The sequence below is a fragment of the Geotrypetes seraphini genome, chromosome 4 (assembly GCF_902459505.1).
Source record: "Geotrypetes seraphini chromosome 4, aGeoSer1.1, whole genome shotgun sequence".
NCBI lineage: Eukaryota > Metazoa > Chordata > Amphibia > Gymnophiona > Dermophiidae > Geotrypetes > Geotrypetes seraphini.
This window is the reverse complement of record NC_047087.1, coordinates 225,091,990-225,114,862: the sequence shown is the minus strand read 5'-3', so window position 1 is coordinate 225,114,862 and position 22,873 is coordinate 225,091,990. Positions and strand designations below refer to the sequence as shown.

Here is a 22,873-nt window from a genome sequence, read left to right as displayed (position 1 = left end):
AGCCTAGATTAGCGTGCTTAGCAGATCTCGGCCCCTAACTTAATTAATAGGCTTAACTGGCGCCGATAAACTTAATTGGCTTGATAATTAGCTTAAATTAAAATTAATTGGGTGGTAGGCGCTTAACTCGGTAGGCACCTACTGTTTAGGTAGACGTCTAGCCCAAAGCACCTACCAGAAAGTGGGCATGGTTAGGCAAAGATTGTGGGCAGATCTTGGGTGTGTTTTGCGTCTAGGCACCTAAATTGGACTTAGACACTAGTATTTAGGCCCAAAAACACCCTGGCATAAATAGGTAGTGCCCAAGTCCATTTTAGTCGTCACTTGGCGTGATTCTATAAAAGGCGCCTAACTGAAGATTGCAGGCATTTCAGGTGCCATTTATAGAACTGGGGCCAAAATAGCTGCTATGAGCTACCCAGATGCCATCAACATTCAGAGGTTTTACCTGGCCATCTGCCCAGTTACATGGCTTATCAGCACCCAATTATTGATGGTTAAAAGCTTGCTAGTCAATTAATTTGCACACACACATCTCAAGAGCTTGGACAAATTTGGGTGTGCAAATCTGGGCACCTTATATAGAGTCGTATATGCTACTAACAACAGTTTAAGTTTTATGTCAAGCTATGCACTTAGATGGATCTTATCATAAATGTGTTACCAAAACCCAACAAATAAATGAATAACCATCTGCATTTCTGACTGAAGATGTTATGTTTCCAATTGTTCAAATCAAAATGTACCAAATACGTAATCCAAAAGGCAACTTTGGGGTCAGTTCATCCAATTTAAGTCCAGCAAGGAGGGCGATGTGAATTGCTACATACTTGAAAAAGATGGCAAATTTTTAAAAAAGTACTGTACAAAAGTTGAGACAGAAGTTAAACAGTAGGTCAAATAGCAGCAAAGCAGGAAATAATGAGTGTATAATGAAGTGTTTTGGGCTCCAAGCCATGTAATGCATTAGTTGTCTCATTTCCTCTGCATGAACCTGATCATTCATTTTCAGGCCTACAGAGTCAACCTGTTGACGTCAGTCTCCTATAGAAAAAAAAATATGAGAAAACTCTACTGAATAAAACCAGACTGCGATGTTAGTGCAAACCAGTGCCAGTCCATATTTGAATCTACATTCTTTCCCTTGGATTCTATTCATTTAGCTTGCCCAAATTTGGGTGTGGAGCCCCCCAGTGCCTTTTTTTCTAGCAAAAATGGTGCTGGTGCTCAGATACAAGGTCATTCTTCAGGAATAGGGTGATCACTGAGGAACAGGCCCCTTGCAGTCAGCCACAGAATTCATGAAAAGGTAGCATTGAGTATCCAGGACCTAAGTTATTTTATTAAAGCTTGGGGACCATCGATCATTATCATCAAGCAATGGAAAAGGTGCTGGTACTCAGCACCGCTGAGTAAACCCTTAAAAAAAATGCCCCACAGAGCCCAGGTATGCAGGTAGCCTAGTTAGTTAATTGGATGCTAACAACCAATTGAGATTAATTGGCATTAATTTGAATTTATGCATGCATCTACCTACGCGCTATTTTATAAAGTGTCTTGTGTGCAACTCAGAAGGGGGTGTGACCATGGGAGGGGCATGGATGGTCAGGAGCCTTCCAAATATTTAGGCAAATTGTTATAGAATACCAGGGTTTTACGTCCAATTTGTGTGGCAAGATTTATGCCAACTTTCAGCTGGCATAAGTCCTCGTGCCCAAAGTTGGTAACAGGAATCCGCTCTAAGTTCTATTCTATAAAGAGCACTTAGGGCCAGATTCTGTAAAGGATGCCTAAAAGTTAGGCGTCATTTAGACGTCCAGGAGCACAATGCTGAGCATGATTCTATAATAGACTCACTATAGAGACTTATGCTCAGGGGCGTCGAGTGAATCTATATTGTTAGACATCCTTTGCAGAATCGCCTTGCATAGACGTTCTAATAACGTCTATAACATTATCATGTTTTAGCATTATGACGTCATTAGACCAGTGATTTTATGCTGTTTTTTTTTTTACATTATAATTGTATGCAGTAAAATGCTGGTACCACTATTATATTTTATTTATCTTTTAATTATTTACGTATATACCACTTAGCTACAGCCTTAGTACCCTTGTTGTTGGTTCAAATCCTCCACTACTCCTTGTGCCCCTGGGCAATTGGAACAGAAGAGAAATATGATAAAGGAACTAAATTTAAATTTCTCTTCAAATTGCCCAAGGGCACAAGGAGCAGTGGAGGATTTGAACCAACAACAAGGGTGCTAAGGCTGTAGTTCTAACCACTGCACCACACACAATCAGATAGTAAACTGTATCTCAATGCCAAAGCCAAGCTTATATCCTCTTGATTTACAAGCATTTTTCTAGGGTAAATAATCTAACATGTACCGTCAACACTTGTCTAGTTCCTCTTTTGGCCTCTATGTTCCTCAATCAAAGCACATGAAAAAAAAAAGATAGATAGATATAGATATATAGATATATATATGTATATAATAACAGTTTATATACTGCAGGACCGTGAAGTTCTATGCAGTTTACAATGGTTAAAAGATATTACAAATTAATTAGAATTAACAAGGTTAGAAGCTAGTTATTAACATCGCTAGAGATCAGTTATTGTGGAGTAGGATTGTACAGGTTAGTTGCCTAAATACTTCAGGAACAGGTATGTTTTTAGGTATTTTCTAAATTCCCCGTAAGTAGTAGGCGTGAGCAATTGTTCCAGATCTTTGCTCCATAATGCCACTTGATGTGAGAAAAGATGTTGATGGTGTTTTTTAAATTTACATCCTTTAACCGGTGGGGAAACAAAATTCGAGTACGAGCTTCTCTTATGTCTGTTATATATTTAGGGGTTAAACCAAATAGTTCCTTAAAACAAAAGCATCCAAACTTAAACTTCATGCGTGCCTCCATCGGTAGCCAATGTAGAAGTCGGTAGGAAGGTGTTATATGATCAAACTTCTTCAACCCAAAAATTAGCTCGACTGCCGCATTTTGCACTAATTGTAATCGCTGCATATTCTTTTGGGAAATTGCCAGGTAGGCGATATTACAATAATCTAGTTGACTCAGTATACGGGATTGTACTAGGATTCTAAATGATGAAACATCGAAATTTGCTCTAATGGACCGAAGCTTCCAGAGAGTAAAAAAACCCTTTCTAACTAAGGAATCCTTTCATGGTTAGACTCTGGTCCAATGTTACACCCAATATCTTCATAGTGGGTTGGATGGGATAACTACATTTACTGATGCAAAGTGATGTTTTAGTGTCAAGTGGATGTGGCGAAGCTACAAAAAATTTTGTTTTTTCTGAATTAAGCTTCAGTTTGAATTCAGTCATCCATTGCTCCATCGAGTTTAGTACTTCTGTTGCCTTAGGAGTGACTTCCGAGAGAGCGCCGGGACTTGGCCCTCAGCTACAGACAAGGGTTGGCTCAATTGACCCGTTTAGTAACTTTGAGTTTACGCCCAGCAGTGTCTACGATGAGCTGTCAAGGCTTAAGGTTAACAAAGCAATGGGGCCTGACAACCTACACCCCAGGGTGCTTAGGGAGCTGAGTGATGTCTTGGCAGAGCCACTGTCCGCACTCTTCAACCTCTCCCTTAGTACAGGCACCATCCCGTTGGACTGGAGGACGGCTAACGTCATTCCACTCCACAAGAAAGGCTCAAAGATGGAGACAGCAAACTACAGACCAATGAGTCTAACATCGGTAGTGAGCAAACTAATGGAAACCCTAATCAAACGCCAATTAGATAAGATCCTGGATGAGGAGAATCTACGGGATCCCGGTCAACATGGATTTACTAAGGGGAGATCATGCCAATCCAACCTGATAAGCTTCTTTGACTTGGTGACGGGGAAGCTAGATATTGGGGAGTCCCTGGACATCGTGTACCTGGACTTTAGCAAAGCATTCGATAGCGTACCACACCGCAGGTTGCTGAGCAAGATGAGTTCTATAGGATTAGGCGACACATTGACGAAATGGGTTGGGAACTGGCTTGGAGGTAGGCTTCAAAGGGTAGTGGTAAACGGCACCCCCTCCGAAATGACGGAGGTGATCAGTGGAGTGCCACAGGGCTCAGTCTTGTGCCCGATCCTATTCAACATCTTTATAAGGAACTTGGCAGAAGGGCTTCGAGGTAAGATAACATTATTCGCCGATGACGCCAAACTAAGTAATGTAGTGGGCAAATGCACAACGGACGAAGATTCAATGCCCAACTATATGATGCACGACCTACTCCTACTGGAGCGCTGGTCTAGGACCTGGCAACTCAACTTCAATGTCAAAAAATGCAAAGTTATGCACCTGGGCAGCCAAAATCCATGCAAGTCCTATACCCTTAATGGCGAGATCCTAGCAAAAACGGTAGCAGAACGAGACTTGGGGGTAATCGTCAGTGGGGACATGAAGTCTGCCAATCAGGTGGAGCAAGCTTCATCCAAGGCAAGACAAATCATGGGTTGCATATGAAGGGGTTTCGTCAGCCGTAAGGCGGAAGTCATTATGCCATTGTATAGATCCATGGTGAGGCCCCACCTGGAATACTGTGTGCAATTCTGGAGGCCGCATTATCGAAAGGATGTGCTGAGACTGGAGTCGGTGCAGAGAATGGCCACCCGGATGGTCTCGGGACTCAAGGATCTCCCATACGAAGAACGGCTTGACAAATTGCAGCTTTACTCGCTCGAGGAGCGCAGAGAGACGGAGGACATGATCGAGACGTTCAAGTATCTTACGGGCCGCATTGAGGCGGAGGATGATATCTTCTTTTTCAAGGGCCCCACGACTACAAGAGGGCATCCGTGGAAAATCAGGGGCGGGAAACTACGAGGTGACATCAGGAAATTCTTTTTCACTGAAAGGGTGGTTGATCGCTGGAATAGTCTTCCACTGCAGGTGATTGAGGCCAGCAGCGTGCCTGATTTTAAGGCCAAATGGGATCGGCACATGGGATCTATTCACAGGGCTAAGGTAGGGGAGGGACATTAGGGTGGGCAGACTGGATGGGCCGTGGCCCTTATCTGCCGTCTATTTCTATGTTCCTATGTTTCTATGAGGTAGCGAATGGGATAATGATTGTAAAGTCATCTGCGCAATTAAATAATTTTATCCCCAGCTGGGTTAGTTGTGAACCTAATGACGACATGTAGACATTGAAAAGCAGTGGGGATAATGGTGACCCTTGCGGTACACCAGATGGAAAACATACTTGATATGTGCGTGACATAAGGAAATCTCGAAACCAGTCTAACACTTCCAGTCTCCGATACCAAGTGCATCTAAGCATTGTAACAGTTTCCCAAAGTCCACTAAGTCAAAGGCAGAGCTCATATCAAATTGCATGACCAGGGCATTAAGGCCCTTACTAAACAGGAACCGTAAATTATCCAAGATAGCTGCAATTACTGTCTCAGTGCTGAACAAAGGTCTAAAGCCAGATTGAGTTTCATGTAGAAGGGAGAACTGATCAAGGTATTCCATCAATTGGGCATGTACTAATCCTTCCATGATTTTTACAATAAAAGGGATGGATGTTATTGGTCTGTAGTTGGTTACTAATGCTGATGATTCTTTACGATTCTTTGGAATTGGGTTTATTATGATATGACTGTTATTAGTGAGGAATTTTCCATTTTTTAAGTTATCGGTTAAATAATTCAGCAAAGATAGTTTAAGGTTTAATGGAGCTGCTTTCATAATTCTGGGGGACATGGGTCTAAAACATATAGTATACTAAATCTTCTATATTGGGGTGGAAAGAGGACCCCTTGCAAAATCAGGTCTACTTTTGAGCACGAGTTGGGCGCTAGATAGGCTTGAGTTAGGTGGATGTGACAGGCATGCTTAAGGCATCTGCATATAGGTGAATGGGGCTTCTATTTTTGGGAGAATAGAGGACTCCAGTTTGATATTATATTCATAAGATGTTTAATAATGCATTACTTAAGCAAAGCACATGAAAAAAATATATATATATATTGCATACTAAACCTATTTTGTGGGGTAAACCTCCTCTTTGATAATAATAGAAAAAGATGTTTAATAATGTATTACTCAAGCAAAGCACATGAAATATATATAGCATACTAAACCTCATTCCCAAAAGGCTAAGAAAATAAGAAGAGAATTCCTACTCACAATGGCTGTGGTTCTGAGCAAGTAGACATGTCTGATGCACAATCCTGACATCCTACACACTGCCCACAGCCGACCCAGAAGCCTTCCCTCTGACACAAAATCCCAGTGGGCAGCATGTAGAAACCTCTGCCCGTGGTCTTTTGAGTTTTGACCTCACCGAGTAATGAAGGAGGCAGGAGGAGACCATACTTGGACGTCTGGAGCTGGGCCCGGAGGCAGGTGTACTGATGTCATCAGAGCAGGTAGCATTCTGGACCTCCCTGACCTCTTCGGGTCCGAGGCATGTGCCTACTCAGCCTACCCTGACTGTACCTGTTAAAAACCATAGCATTGCCATGGTCAGTATGGCAATAAGTCAGGTGACTAAAAGCTATGTAAGCTTCTGAACCCTATGTACTCCCATGTGATATATGGCGCAGCAGTAGCTATCTCCTTCCACAGCTTATTCTTTGCTGTCACAGACCTCGCGCTGGACTCTTTCCTAAGATTTGCTAGTGGAGAAGTAGCTTGTGCTCCTTGCATATTAAAGGATCGTGCAGCTCCAGGATCTGGAAAACAGATCACTGCCTATAATACCACCTACACACGTGCAGTGGGTCAGGCCAGGATAATGAAGGGCTCCATTCCTTTCCGCCTCCCTCTGCTCTCTCCTCACCTCTCTTCTCCTTCCGTCTCCCAGGAAATAATGGAAGCTACGCAGACGCAAGGGAGGGCAACAGACTAATTTCTGCAATGAACTGGAGTAAGTCTATTCAAGACAGAGGTAGATATAATATGTACCGTTTTTCCCCCGAAAATAAGACAGACATATTAATTTTAGGTCCAAATAAAACACACTAGGGCTTATTTTCGGCTATGTCTTATTTTGTTCATGTACAACAATCATCTCCCCCTTCCTCTCCTCTACCCCAATTCTTCCTCTTCACCCCCCCCCCCCCCACCATGTGCAGCATCATTCCTCCCCTCTTACCCATCCCCTTGTGCAGCAGAATCCCACTGACCCTCCCACTGCAAGTCTGACATACCTCTGAGGCTCCAAGGCCTCTAAAGCAGCAGGGGTGGGAATTGCTGAATCGATGATTCCAATTTTTTCAGCAAATCAGGCAGCACTAGTGTCAGGGATGGAGTCGGGGAGTGTCGGGGACATTTGGGGGTGGGGCGCTTTGGGGATCAATCTTAACTAGGGCTTATTTTTAGGTAAGATATTTTCAGGGAAACAGGGTATATGTAGATTGTAGAAAAGTGAGAGTGGAAATATAGTACAGGGGATTTCAAAACACAGTCAATAGCAGAAAAATATCCCATTTTGTGACAGCAGATTGGAAAGGAAACCTGACATTTGGCTTGTTTGCCTTCTAGCTGCCAAATCCATTGGGATGAATCAACCTTTTCAGGCTTCCTAAAAAAAAAATAAAAAAATACTTGCGCTCTTTTTTTTTTTTTTTCTAAATGACTCCATGTGTATAAGTAGTTCCTAACTTAAATACCTTCCTTTAAGTTTAAAACATGGATTGACCCCTTAGCCCAGCAGTACTTTTGTGCACTGCCATGTACAGCAGCACCTCAGTTTGATTTCCATGCCAGCAATCTGCTGCTTGGAATGCCCAGGTATCCTACAGAGGCTGCGCTCACAGCCACTAAGGGAGGGTGAGTGTTAGCCCTCGCTCAACACCTCCCAAATGCTATAAAGTCGGGTGCCCAACTTCGTGCTTAGCTCACAAAGCTGCACATTCAGTTTATAGAATAAGATCAATTGCATGCCCAACTTCATTAAATAAGTGGCTGTTATTTGGAGATAACAGTCAGTTATTGGCTGCCCAAATCCCTAAGGCAGGTTCTGTCTCTGGCAGTGTTCAAGACCCAGTTAAAAGTGCTCCTCTTCGAGACTGCCTGCAACTCCTAATGCCTCTTGCCTTGGCTTCCACATCTTTAACCTTATATGTCTCGTCTGTCTGTTCAAGTTAGATTGTAAGCTCTTCTGAGCAGGTACCATCTATTAAATGTCAAAATGTACAGTGCTGCATCCACCTTTCAGCACTTTATAAGTGATAAATAGTAAGAGTAGTAGCATAACTGGCAACAGTTAGTAGTTATGCATGCAACTTCCATTAGTTGCTACTCTATATGTTATGTGCTCAAATCTCAGAGCACAACTTCAACAGGGTATGGACGGGTCGGGATGGGGCAGGAAGTTAAGCGTGCATGTTACAGAATACTAATATTTACATGCCCAATTGCCTACTGCTGGGCGTAAGCATTTACACCATAAGTCAGGCATGTAACTGTGGGCTTACGCTAGCATAGGAGCCAGCTCTGTGGGTGCTGCGAGTGCTTAAGCACTCCCCCCCCCCCATATTAAGCAAATTCCTTGACTGTATCCAGAAATGAGGCCATTTCCATTGGGTTTAGCATTCCAATCATTTTGGAAAAGTCGATTCCTATGTAGGCCCGACATTATAGAATTTGCGTTCCACATGCATCATCCCAGCACCTAATTTCAGTGCCATTTCTTAGAAACAAAGAAAAATTAAGTCAGATAAGGACCACATGGCCTCCTAGTCTGCCTAGCTATACCATATTCTGTCCCAGGGGTAGGGAACTCCGGTCCTCGAGAGCCGTATTCCAGACGGGTTTTCAGGATTTCCCCCAATGAATATGCATTGAAAGCAGTGCATGCACATAGATCTCATGCATATTCATTGAGGAAATCCTGAAAACCCGACTGGAATACGGCTCTCGAGGACCGGAGTTCCCTACCCCTGTTCTATCCCCTCCTCTCCCTTGGAGATCCAACGCACTTGACCCAAGCTTTCTTAAATTCAGATACATTTTTCTTCTCCACCACCTCCTCCAGGAGGTCGTACCAAGCATTCACCATCCTGTCCATGAAAAAGTATTTTCTGAACTTATGGGCGTATCCTCTTTCACCTTCATCCTATGCCCCTTCATTCCAGAGTTTCTTTTTAATTGAAAGAGATTCGCCAGAGGCACATCTATGCCACGTATTTAAACGTCTATCTGCTCTCCCTCTTCTGCCTTTCCTCCATATTAAGTCTGCCCTCCCCTAGATTCATGTTACCATACTCCAGATGGTGCCATGGTCTCTGGCTGGAAGCTCAGAAACAGTGGGAGGGAACTGCAGAGCCAGAACTCAAAAGCTGAAAATATTGTTCAGTCCCCAGTAACAATTCAGTGGACTGTTGCAGGGTTACAGATACTTTCATTTTTAGGTGAAATACAACTCTGGCTAGTAGTGGCTGAACACTACCGCTGGTAATGTAATGTAATGTAATTTATTTCTTATATACCACTACATCCGTTAGGTTCTAAGCGGTTTACAGAAAATATACATTAAGATTAGAAATAAGAAAGGTACTTGAAAAATTCCCTTACTGTCCCTTACTGTAATCTGATGCATTTTGGCAGGGAAGCATGAGGAAGCTTGCTTTGCCACCCAAAAACAACTTTAATTCAGCTGTCGTCAGTCTCGCACTTCTCACAAGTACAATCTTCACCAAAATTTAAAACAAAATTAAAAAAAAAACTTTTATATAGAGTTTGAGCATGCACTCGTAAAGGATACCAATGCACCATTTGTTATTTCCCAAAATGGAACGAAACCCTAGCGTGTGCGCAAAATTCACTTGGACAAGTATTTTCAGAAAGGCTTCACATAAAATCATCTTAATACGCTACACAAAAGTATTCCTAATTTTTATAATCATATGGCTCAGTTCCCAAGTCCAATATTTTTATTTACAAAAGGGGCTAATGCTATAAACACCGTCTAAATTGGCTACCACCTAAAAAATAGCACCGGATGCGTGCCAATCGCACTTAGGTGCAGTTTACAAAATCACGGCTAGCGTCACCTATGTAAAAACCTAGGTGCCTGAAATGTATTCAAGGGTTTTAAGGTACCTACATTTTTAGAGAATTGCACTGTCATGCTCCGCCCACAGACGCCCACTTAGGCGTTAGGCGCAGCCAAGCACCATGCGATAGGCGTCTCTCTTTCATACAATCAGATAGGCGCCTATCATCCAATTAAAAAAATAAGCAATTATTGAGCCTATTAAGGGTATTTTGCCAATTAACCCCCTTCTACAAAACTGCACAAGAGGTTTTTAAACACCGGCCAGCACGCTGAATGCTGTGCGCTGCTCTGACGGTCAGAGTTCCTATGAGCATCTTAGCAGTGTATTCAGCACACCGCTTTGTGCTAAAAACCTCTTTGCACGATTTTGTAAAAGGGGGGTTGGTGGGGTAAGTTAGGCGCCTAATTTTAGGCACCCTTTAGAGCAGGGGTCTCAAAGTCCCTCCTTGAGGGCCGCAATCCAGTCGGGTTTTCAGGATTTCCCCAATGAATATGCATGAGATCTATGTGCGTGCACTGCTTTCAATGCATATTCATTGGGGAAATCCTGAAAACCCGACTGGATTGCGTCCCTCAAGGAGGGACTTTGAGATCCCTGCTTTAGAGAATCTGACCCACTAAAGCAGTGGTTCCCAAACCTGTCCTGGAGGACCCCCAGGCCAGTCGGGTTTTCAAGATAGCCCTAATGAATATGCATGACAGAGATTTGCATATAATGGAGATGCCAGGCATGCAGATCTGCTCCATGCATATTCATTAGGGCTATCTTGAAAACCCGACTGGCCTGGGGGTCCTCCAGGACAGGTTTGGGAACCACTGCACTAAAGCGTGAAAGAACACAAAACCAAATTGGCTTCACCAAAAATTGTCCCAACATCAGTTGCATTTCGACACTCTTGCGCCTGCCTCTGAAGAACCTACAACAGGAGCTTACATAGCAGGTGAAATAAAGTGCAGAAAAAAAAACCTCTCTTCTACAAATGTTTGCTCATATGAATTTTGAATAGACAGTGGAACACCGATTATCCAAACTCCAATTATCCAATTAACCCCCCTCTTACCATCCGCTCCCTAACCCCAGATCCTACTTTTTCCTCTCTTGGAAACCTTCTCTGATCTAACGTTGTAACCCTTCTTCCATAACTCTTTTTGTAATCCGCTTTGAACCGAAAGGTAATGGCTGAATAGAAATCTTTAATGTAATGTAATGTCCAATTATCAGGATTGCTTTGGAAGGATCTCAGTTTATATTTGAGTTCCCCCTGAAGTATTATTCCAAAAGTACTATTTTGTTTTTAATTTTAAAAATACCTTAAGCGCACCCTCCCCGCCACCCCCGACAAGAAAAGGCAAGCATTCCTCCTCCCTGAACAGGTACCACCAACCCCCCTCCTGGTCCCACAGGAAAGACCCCAGGCCTATCTTGTTTCCCTGGTGATCTAGCGACAGTGCTGGGGTAGGAGTGATCCTATTCACTCCTGCCCATGTTCTGTCAGCGATGAAAATAGCTGCCGAGACTTCCAGGGGGGAAGTAGCCTCGCGAGAATGCCCATGGAAGTCTTGGCAGCTATTTTTGGTGCCGACAGAACATGGGCAGGAGCAAGTAGGATCACTCCTGCCGCAGCACTGCCGCTACACCACCAGGGAAACAAGGTAGGCCTGGGGTCTTTCCTGTGGGTCCAGGAAGGGGTTGGTAGTACCTGTTCAGGGAGGGAGGAAGAATGCTGCCTTTTCTTGTTGGGGGGGGGGGGGGTAGGTGCACTGAAGGCATTTTTTTTAATTAAAAACAAAAGACAAAAAATTATCATCCAATTATCTGGATTTTTAATTATCCGGACTACCCTCTGCTGAAGATAGTCTGGATAATCAGCGTTCCACTGTACTGTTTTGGGATTCACTCTCTTAGGGTGCTTTATTGTTATGACAATATTGGGTTTTTTTTGGGGGGGGTGGTCTTGGAGGGGTAAGTCATTATCAATCTCCACCTTGTTCCAAGGCTTTTCATATTCTGCTTCCAGAACATGATTGACCTCTGGAACACATTCTGGCTCTATTTACTTTGATATCTAAGAGCGTGTGCTTTCAGTTCCAGATGCATGAATTGTTCTACCTCTAAACTTTAGAGCCATATAGAATCCCTGCCACTGGCTGCCAAGCTCATTGAATTACGAGGGCCGCTGAAAAGTTCTCAGCCCAAACCAACAAAGTCGGGGCAAGTCTCCATCGAAGGCTTTACACTTAAGTCCGGTGATTTTCCACTTTTTTCATTCCAGCAGAAAAATACAGCATGAAAAAAGTGTGGGAGGGGGGGGAAAAAAAAAAATCACTTTTACAAAGGCGCACTAGCGGTTTAACACACACAATAGCGCGTGCTAAACCGCCAGACGCGCTAGCTGCTACAGCCTCCTCTTGAGCAGGCGGTAGTTTTTGGCCAGCGCGGGGGTTAGCGCGTGATGAAAAGTCTCACGCGTTATCCCCCCACTGGCGCAGCTTAATAAAAGGAGTCCTAAGGGTAAAGCCTTCGATGGAAACTGCCCCAACGTTGTTGGTTGGGCTGAGAACTTTTCAGCGGCCCCTCATACATTACATTACATACATACATACATACATACATTGCTTCTAATGACGAGGGAGTGCACTGGTGTTTGGGATAAGCTGCTCCTTCAGCTTCCTGGCACCGGCTTTTTAAAAAAATGATCCATTCTAAGCCATATTTTACGAATTTTTAACCAAGAATGACGGCTTCTTACATTTAGGGCTCCTTTTATCAAGGCGCGCTACGAGGGTTAGCGCGTCGGACATTTCATCACGCGTTAATCCCCGCGGCAGCCTAAAATCCTAACGCCTCATCAATGGAGGCGTTAGGTACTAGCGCGGCAGGCGGTTTAACGCGCTTTAAACCGCTACCGTGCCTTTGTAAAAGGACCCCTTAGTATGAATCTAGGTTTCTATGTGATATTTTAGAATTGTTCCTGGAAAATAGTTGTTTTTAAACTGTTATGCATATTTGATACTTGTAAAATGCTCTATGCAGCCTTGGCAATAGTTAATAAATAAAGGGCTCCTTTTACAAAAGGTGCGCTAGCGGTTTTAGCACGCGCTTAGCGCACACTAAAATGCCCTGCGCGCTAGCCGCTACCGCCTCCTTTTAAGCAGGTGGTAATTTTTCGGCTAGTGCGCGCTAATCTTGTGCACCTTTGCAAAAGGAGCCCAAAATGTTAATAATGACTGCAATATAGGCATATAATATAATAATAATAATATAATATAAGACACATGACAAAAAAACACAGACTATAACAAAACCAAAAGTATTCAAAATGAACTTGATCGCTTGCTGGACTTAGGGCTCCTTTTACGAAGCCGCGTTAGTGGTTTAACGCTCGCTAATTTGCCGGCCGCACCAGCCGCTACCGCCTCCTCTTGAGCAGGCGGTAGTTTTTCGGCTAGCGCAGGGGTTAGCGCCCGCTAAAGAGCTGCGTGCGATAAAACCGCCAACGCGGCTTCATAAAAGGAGCCCTAAAAGTCCCAACATTAGCCGAACCCACTTTCCCCCGTTAATCCCCAAAAGAGAGCACGTTGACATGCTCAGCACTGGACGCGTCTTATTTAATGAAATGTCCTCTGCAACACCTGTTACTAATGCCATGAAAATAAGGCAAAAGGTCCAGCAGTACTAAAGAGTTGAAATCTTTTAAAAAGGAATTGAAAACCTATGTATTTGTACAAGCATTTTTTTTTTTTTAAGAGTGAAATGTTATTGAAACATTTCTTTTAGTTCGAAATGTTTTTGCGAGATTCCTCTACTTGAATATTTATAAAAGGGAGTGCTGTAGTATGGTAATTTGTCTTGTTATGAAGATTGTGTGAAACATTTTGTGTTCCTTTTATTGTAATCCGCTAAGGTTATAAGCGGACAAGAAATTTTAAAAAAAGAAATATATAGCATCCTTAATACAGGAAGAGGTGACCCGCACCACGATACAGTTATATTAAAAATTAGCCATAAATTTCATCTCTCTAGGTGTTGCGTAATGAAATGGGCTTTTTCCATAGGCAGAAACAGTCTTTGTTTGCCTCCATTCTCCCAGCAGAACGGTCCACCAGTGGTTCGACTGCACTCGGTGACACCGATGACATTGCACCATAGAAAGACGTAGGGGTTTTTGTCAAATACCGCAGCTCTTTGATTGGTGGAACGTCTGCTGGTGCTTGACAACACTTCGAACTGACCTCTGAGGTGAGATGTATGCTCTCCTGCTTTCAAAGCAACATGCAAACCCCACAAAAGGCACGCCAGAACAAGAGGCTCGTTTGTAATAGAATTTTGGACAGCTTGGTCAACGGGGATAATATTGACTGGCTTGGGTTTTGACCTGGGTTATATCTTAAATGGGTCTGAACTTACTAAACACAAATATAACCTATTGAAGGTTCTGTACTGGATGCTTCTGAAAGCAGGGGTGTTCACTGGAAGATGTTCGACAAGGCACTCGGAGTCCCAACCAGTTCTTCCAGCGCTGCCCGTTGTGCTGGTGCCTCCTGTTGCTTCCGAGGATTCGCTTCCATCGCCACAAATACAACTAAGATACCCCCTCCCCCCCCACAGACGTTCGAGTTTTCATCTCTACAGAGTCACGATTCAGCTGCCAAAACCTCATTATGGTCACACATGCAAAAAAAAAAGGAATCCGAATGCAGTACGAATGCCTGAAGATTCTGCCACTCATGCTGTCCCCCTGTCATTAATTATGACTTTTGTCACGCTGATAATACAGCATCAGAATTACATGATTAATGCAACACTCTTTTTGTGCTTTCCTCTAAAAGCTCAATTCGTATTTTAGGTCACAAATAATTATTATTATGCCTGTTTTTCTAATGTAGTCAGAGACCCCTGAATGATACAGGTGTATGAATCAGTCCAACACAAGAGAAGAGGACCTCTATTAAATCCATTAACAAAACAGTGTTTCCTTTGTAATATCAGGTATGACTTATCCACATTTTAATGATCACAGGTTCAGTTGCCAATGAACCTGGGCTGTGCGGCAATGTGAAAGCACCCTACATCCTACAAAGCAGAAAGAATAGCTCCTTGATTGTCAGAGCAACCTAGCAACTATGTCTATAAAGGGGTGTGTTGCACTGGAAGGAGGACGGGGTGTCTTTGTGCCAGATGCTACACAATTTGCAATCCAAACAATCCAAAAAGGGACCGGGGGGGGGGAGGGGACTCCAGTCATACATCTGCCAGGCTATTTTGGGTTGTAATTGCCTGTCAAAATCCACATTACCAGCTTCTGTGCACTATCACTTTCTATTCTAGCGCTCTATTTTCTCTCAAGGGGTTGGGGGGGGGGGCAGAGCCTTACAGATCATTGGATTGTCAAAATTATTTTAGTTCTGAAAGCATGTCCTTGTATGAATGAAAGCGAACTGGGGGACTCGTCGAGCTTGATCCTTAGGCAACAGCTGATACTCGAAAACATATACAGGCATGACATACTAATGCATTTAGCATTTGACAATTTGATATGTATACAACAGGACATCCTGTTCTATCTATAGCAGTACAGGTGAGGTAGATTCAATTTTACACCCGGGATAGTACTATAAGAAAGGGTTTGCATTTAATAATCCAAAGGAGTGAAACATGCAAAAAGAAATGGTATAAAAGCCTCTAAGGAATCTCAAAGCCCCTCCTTGAGGGCCGCAATCCAGTCGGGTTTTCAAGATTTCCCCAATGAATATGCATTGAAAGCAGTGCATGCACATAGATCTCATGCATATTCATTGGGGAAATCCTGAAAAGCCGACTGGATTACGGCCCTCAAGGAGGGACTTTGAGACCCCTGCCTAGGAAGTCCAGGTTCCAAAAAAAAAAAGAGCCCAGACATACGGGAGCCGATATTTGGAAGAATCCACTCAGCCCTAGTGCTGTGTGCCAAGTCAGGCCAGAGGGAAGGCTGCAGAAAGTGCAAAGGAAGACTGAGCCTGTCATCTGGAAGGCAACGCTTTCCACCGAGAGCCCCCAAGGGCTTAACACCTGGCACACGGGTGACAGCGGTGCCCCCAAGAGCAGCACGATTTTCAAATCGCCAGAAGGGCTATTAGAAGCGGGGGAAAGAGGAATGCAGTTTGGCCATTTCTTTTCTTACCAGCAGCCCTTCCAGGAACTCCCAAAATACACGCGCGGCATTTCTTTCAAACACCACGGCCATAGGGCAGATGCGTTATTTTTAGGCGCAATTACTGGTGAACTTGTCCCCCCCCCCTCCCCCCCCCCCCCCCCCCCCCCGCGCACTTTCCCAAAACACAAGCAGCCAGATCTTACTGTGCACGACCTATACAAGGACTTCGGCAAACTGATCAACAAGGGGGTGGGGGAGGGGACACCAAAGGTCATTACCTTGTTCTTGACCCCGCAGTGACAGCAGACAGTCCACAGGTATTTGAGGGTCCTCCAGAGGAGGATGATGAAGAGCCCCCCGAAGAAGGTGACCATGGACGAGGCGAGGAAAGCCCACCACATGCGCTGGCCCCGGCTGTCACAGGGCACCTCCATGGTCACCGGGATGATGAAGGCGTCCGCCTTGGGCAGATGCGCGCTGGAGGGCTCCGAGTTCGGGTGGTTGCTGTTGATGGCGCTCATGATCGCAATGCCGCCGAGCCCTTCCGACCGGTTGCCCAGGGCCATGGCTAACAGCAGCGCCCGGGGGCCGTACCGAGCTCCTGGCAGCGCCCCCCGACCCGCTCGCCAGCCATGTTGCTGGAAACCCCGGCCCGGCTAGATCGGTTCCCCCTAAGTCCAGGTCTCGCTTGTTATCTGCAAGATTTGTGGCGCTTTTTCGGAGGGGGGGGGTCGCTGCCCTCCGTCCGTCCCCCCCGATCCTCGCTCGCAGGTGCCTCCCCTGAAAGGAAACCAGGCTCAGCCTCCCCCGGGGAGCGAAGCTTCTCCGCCAAGTCCGGCTCCTTCTCTCTCTCCTCCGAGGCGTTCGCGGCCGGGGGGACGAAGCGCAGGTCTTCTCAGGCGTAGGATCTCTTTGGTTTCTCGTCTCCCTCCCCCGACCTTCAGCAGCCGAGCTTGCGACTCCCCGCCCGGCTTACTCTCGCCTCCCCGCCCGGCTTATTCGCGCCGCTGATCGCAGGCTCCGGACATCGCTTCGTTGTTTTTTCTTTCCCCCGCACGTTTTTAAATCGTCAGCCGTCCTTATATCACAGACCCGGGTAGGGTGATGATTATTAAGCGCAGGGTTGTTTGGTTTCCAGCTTTGCCTGGGATCCGGCTTACTCGTCTTTTTTCTTTTTTGCGCGTGTTTTGCAGGGGTGGGGGAGGGGGGATCGCGCCCTTCGATATGAATCACCCTCTTCCTCTCCGCTATCGGCTCGGAGGCCGCCTAATCCCCCCCGCCGCGCTCCCGGATGAATGAAGGAAGCGCGCAGACAGGTAGCGAGGCGGAGCCAGCGAGCAACAATTGCTGGAGGAGCTTCGCCCTCGCCAACAAGTCCCTCGCCCGCAGGGGGGGGGGGGGCAGAGTATTATTAGGATTTTAATTCATCCGATCTGCATGCTTGATGCGGCACGAAGGGAACGGAGGATATAGGAAGGCTAGAGAGCTTGTTGGGCAGAAGCCCCCATGTGTGCTTGGCTGAATATCGTGACGCACGGATCTCGTCTCTAGCCCCGTTGGTTAAGGCGATGGATATTTTAGAGCGTGGGGGTGGGGAAAGGCAGCCCTCAGGGACTGAAAATACGACGCAAGAAGCGCGTTCTACCTCACCGCGCAGCCAAAGACACTACATTCGGGGAGGAGGGGGGAAATCTTTTAATTTTTTTTTTTTTTTTGCTTTTATTATCTGGGGTCCAGTTCCATCCCCTGGCACGTCATCGACCACACGTGAACGCCTGGTGGAGGAATCAATTAACGAGATGCAGATCTTCATCTTTGCAGCGCTGATGCTGAGGGGGGGGGGAGGGGCTAAGTATAATTTTCAAACCTGAAGGTAAAGTTGGGAGAAGTCTGACCGCTGCACCGTGGCTGGGAGCAGAAATGGAGAACTATAGAATAATAACAACGTGGGGGGGGGGGGATAAAGCTGGAGCAAATTTGGGTTTGCACTTAAGCATGATAACTGAGGGCTGCTGAGCTTAATCATGGGAATATCGTTTATTTTGGAGGCATAGCAAAGTCCCAAAACCTACAAGTCTGTCTATTTGCTCCCTGGTGAGATAGCTTGTTGCTCAAGGTTACAAAATTTTGCAGGGCAGACCTGCCAAGTTACCCCATCCTAAAAGGAGTCTTTATGGCCGGTGTGGTATCTGTAGTATTTGGAAAGCGGTACTTAAGCTCCTATAATGCATCTAGTTGACAGAAATCTAAGAATGGCCTAATTTCTCTCACCCGGAACTAGGAAACGGAAGTTCTAGAGAAGAAAAAATATTCCACCCAAGGGAAAATTTGTGCATGCAAAAAGTTATGGGGGGGGAAAAATAACACAGTGGACTTGGTGCTAGTCCACAAATTTAGTGCTGAATAGAGCAAAATGTCATCCCGCTCAATGTGTAGGATGTTGCATAAGTTTATAGCTGATGTTCTCTCCCAAATAATGGCGCTAATGAAACACTTGAACAAATCCCTGACCTATTCCCAAACTGTTCAGGCACCCGGACTTGTAGACTCTATGCACAATTATCCCTAGAACTTAAATCCAGCCCTAGATTAGGGGTAAGGGGCAACTATTTTTGGCCCAAGGGCTACACTGGAGCTGATTCATGGGTTGAGAGCCCAAGACGGTTGCGGGAGTCTCAAAAACCCAAGAGACGCTTCTCATCGAGGAATGGATTCCTTTGCCACTAGGCTCTAAAGCAGGGGTGTCAAAGTCCCTCCTCGAGGGCCGCAATCCAGTTGAGTTTTCAGGATTTCCCCAATGAATATACATGAGATCTGTTTGCAAGCTTTCATTGTATGCTAATAGATCTCATGCATATTCATTGGGAAAATCCTGAAAACCCGACTGGATTGCGGCCCTCAAGGAGGGACTTTGACACCCCTGCAAGTCTAAAGGCTCCTTTGAGTTGTTACTCAGTTTCTTGATTCTGTTCTTTCTTCTTTGTTACAAGTCCTTTTTTATTCCAAGGCAAGTTGGAAAGAATTGTATGAAAATGATCAAAAAATATCTGTCCAAGGGCAAAACTATCTAAAAAATAAATAGAATAGGATGAAACTTGGCTTGGTGGGAACACCAATGGAAAGACACATCAAGTTGGAAAATAGGTCAGATCAGATGGGGAGGTGGGTACCAGAGGAATAAACACCCACCTGCAAAAAAAAAAAAAAAAACCCCATGTCTGTGGGAGAAGCAGTTCCAGCTTCTGCAACACAGAAGCAAAATTAAAGTAAAACATAACAGGGCCGTATATCGCAAACCATGTGCCAACCGAGATTCCAGGTGTGCTGCAAGATGCCGGGGAAGAGGAGAGGTGCCGGCACCAGCTGACCGCCTACAGGACGTGCCTCTCGCGGCAAGAGGCATATCGGGTAGTCAGTCAGCCGGCGCCAGTGCCTCTTCCCGCCAGCACCCCCCACTGGCAGTTCGGGGGCCCCGTCTGGAGGGCCTTCATGCGCACGTGGATGTCGACATGACATCACGCATGCATGTGATGTCATCGCGTCGATGCCCGTGCCCTTCCGGATGCCTCGAGCCGCGGCCACCACGTTTAGTGTGCCACGGCTTTGTAAAGTTTGCGGGACACTGAGGGAATTCCACCTTTCAAATTGCCTCTTCTGCAAACTCTTCCCACAACTTTCCCACATCCCCCATATTGCCCCAACTCTCAATCTGCTCCAATCCCGAAACTGCCCCCTCTAAGAAATAATAATAATTTTATTTCTTATATACCGCTATACCATAAGTTCAAAGCGGTTTACAACAAGATACATACAGTGAGAGTAAGAGATGTTTACAACTAGAAGTAAGAGATGTTTACAACAAGATACATACAATGAGAGTAAAATATGTTTACAACTAGAAGTAAGAGATGTTTACAAGATACATACAGTGAGAGTAAGAGATGTTTACAACTAGAAGTAAGAGATGTTTACAACAAGATACATACAGTGAGAGTAAGAGATGTTTACAACAAGATACATACAATGAGAGTAAGAGATCTTTACAACTAGAAGTAAGAGATGTTTACAACAAGATACATACAGTGAGAGTAAGAGATGTTTACAACTAGAAGTAAGAGATGTTTATAACAAGATACATACAATGAGTGTATGAGATGTAAGGGGAATAGAAAAAGTACTTTCTGGGATACAAATTGCAAATGGAAGAGAACCAAGATGGTTTGAATCAAAAGGAAGTATCTAGTTAGAGATTAGGGTGCAGGGGAAAACAATTTGGGTGGAATACCATTACAAATGGGAAGAAGGATGAGTTAATCTAAAATCAAGAGAATTGGGGATTGGGATGAGGATAGATGAGGGGGATTGGGCAAGAATTGGGAATTAGAATTTGTTAAAGAGACGGGTCTTCAGTGATTTGCTGAAGTCAGATGTACTGCCACTCTATCAGCTGCCGCACACTAACCTCTCCGAATGCGACAATCCCCAAACGACCTCTGACAGCAGAAGCACAAGCTGTCCCAGCTCCCTAAACTGCCTGGCCACCGCAAGAAACAGCCCCATCCCTCTGAGCTACTCCTGAAACTGTTCTGCAACTCTACTCAGTGATGTAGTAATGGGGGCAGGGGGGAGGTGGTCCACCCTGGATGCCATCTTGATGGGGGCACTGGCACCCCCCACTACTCCATGCGTGTGCTCTTTTCCTTCCCCAGGTGTGAGCAGCAACCGCAACCCGCTGTTTGGCTCTTCAACTGATGTCATTTCCTGGACCCGTGCCTAGGACGTGACATCAGGGGAAGAGCTGACGCTGGCAGGACAGCAGGTAGGGGGGGGTTGCTGCACGCACCAGGCATGTTACGGAGGTACGGGGGAAGGGAAGTGGCATGCATGAAGGCGGCAGGAGGGGGCAGGGAAGGAGCGTGGGGAGGTGGGGGCAGAGAAGAGGGCGGGGGAGGGGCGCCACCACCACCCCGGGCGCCTCTCGCCCTCGCCGCAACACCGATTCTACTGTCTGCCCAGAGCCCCCAAGCTACCCACTGCCCCATCCCTCCACAATTACCCCATCACCCTATTATTTACCCCAATCCCCAAAACTACCCTCTCCAACTGCCACAACCCCCCCCAAAAAAACTGCCCACAGAACTACCTCCACTTTCCACCCCTAAACCAGCCCAAACATTCACATACATGCCATAAACAAACAAACCCCCCAAAATAGAGAAACATTCACTTACAACACAGAGATATAAACGCAAACAGAAAAAAATACAGGCACAAAATACACACAGACGCCCCCCCTCCCCATGAGTGTCGGAGCTGTTAGTGCTGTAGCTGGTGCTAAAAACCGCACTAAGGTTTTGAAAAAGGGGAAGACATAGGGCTCCTTTTACGAAGCCGTGTTAGCTGTTTAATGTGTGTAATAGCGAACGCTAATGTGCCAGCCACGCTGGCCGCTACCGCCTCCGCTTGAGCAGGCAGTAGTTTTTCGGCTAGGGCAGGGGTTAGCGCACACTAAAAAGGTGCGTGCGAAAAAGCCGCTAATGCGGCTTCGTAAAAGGAGCCCATAGGCACCATAGACACAAGGGTATGTACACACACACACATGCATGTAGAGGGGTAGAATAAATTTCATGAGCCATTCCATATGCTGAATTATCCCTTTATATGCATGGGTATATCATCTGATATTTTATTCCTTGGGGGAGGGGCGGGGGGTTGTGTGTTTAGTAAGTTGTCTGAATTAAGTTGCTCAGAGTAGTTTAATATCTTCATAACACTCGTATGTTTTTTCTCTCACTGCTCCTCCCATTACCTGATCAGTAGAAGAGCCTTCTTTACACCCCCATCCCCAACCAACTCCACAAACCCACCAACCACTTGATCTGCTTCTGCCTGAGAACTGGGTTCAAGTCCCACCGCAGTTCCCGGTGACTCTGGGCAAATTGCTTAACCCTCTATTACAAAGACAAGGGGACACTCGAAGTTGCAGAGTAATACTTTTAAAACCAATAGGAGGAAATTTATTTTTTTTTTTCACCCAGAGAATAGTTAAACTCTGGAACGCGTTGCTGGAGGATGTGGTAAGAGCAGTTAATGTAGCTGGTTAAAAAAAAAAAAAAAGGTTTGGACAAGTTGCTGGAGGAAAAGTCCATAAAGTGCTGTTGAGACAAACATGGGCAAAACCACTGTTTGCCCCGGAATGCTGCTACTATTTGAGGGTTTGCCAGGTACTTGTGACTTGGATTGGCCTCCGTGAAGACAGGATACTGGGCTAGATGGACCATTGGTCTGACCCAGAAAGGTTATTTCCTCAAGTACAAAAAATACTTGTATATAATATGTGAACCACTCTGATTTCCCTTTCTGCTGCCACCACCATGGCTATCTTCCTCCACACAGCAGCCAATGTCACCAGTCCGAGTCTGAATTTGTGGCTTTTACAATGTGCTGGTGTGATCCTCATGCATCATTAAAAATGGTCATCGAGGTTCACTTTGGCTCACCAAAGAGAAATAAGGTGGCAGAGGCAGATCAAGTGGTTGAAGGTGTTCATGAGCCATATAAGGGAGTACAAAATACGCTGGGTAGTGGGTCAAACTTTTGACATCAGAAGGCTAGTTTCTGCCCCCCCCCCTTCCCAACACACACAGGTTTAAGTTTGTATACCCCTACCCTAGATACTTTGAACCAAGTCTGCCTATCAA

General features: G+C 45.3%; 1 protein-coding gene across 4 annotated transcripts in view; it reads right to left on the bottom strand.

Moving 5' to 3' along the window:
- Positions 1 to 17,733, bottom strand: part of KCNMA1 (potassium calcium-activated channel subfamily M alpha 1) — a 1,372,671-nt gene extending 1,354,938 nt beyond the window's left edge. For 2 of the 4 annotated variants that reach the window (XM_033940853.1, XM_033940854.1), the window contains exon 1: positions 16,451 to 17,732. In XM_033940853.1, coding sequence (XP_033796744.1) covers positions 16,451 to 16,738 — 288 coding nt within the window. In that variant the 5' untranslated portion in view covers positions 16,739 to 17,732. Of the gene's footprint in view, positions 1 to 16,450 lie in introns of all 4 variants that reach the window. The other 2 variants (XM_033940852.1, XM_033940855.1) reach the window with 2 other exon arrangements.
- Positions 17,734 to 22,873: the final 5,140 nt, after the last annotated feature.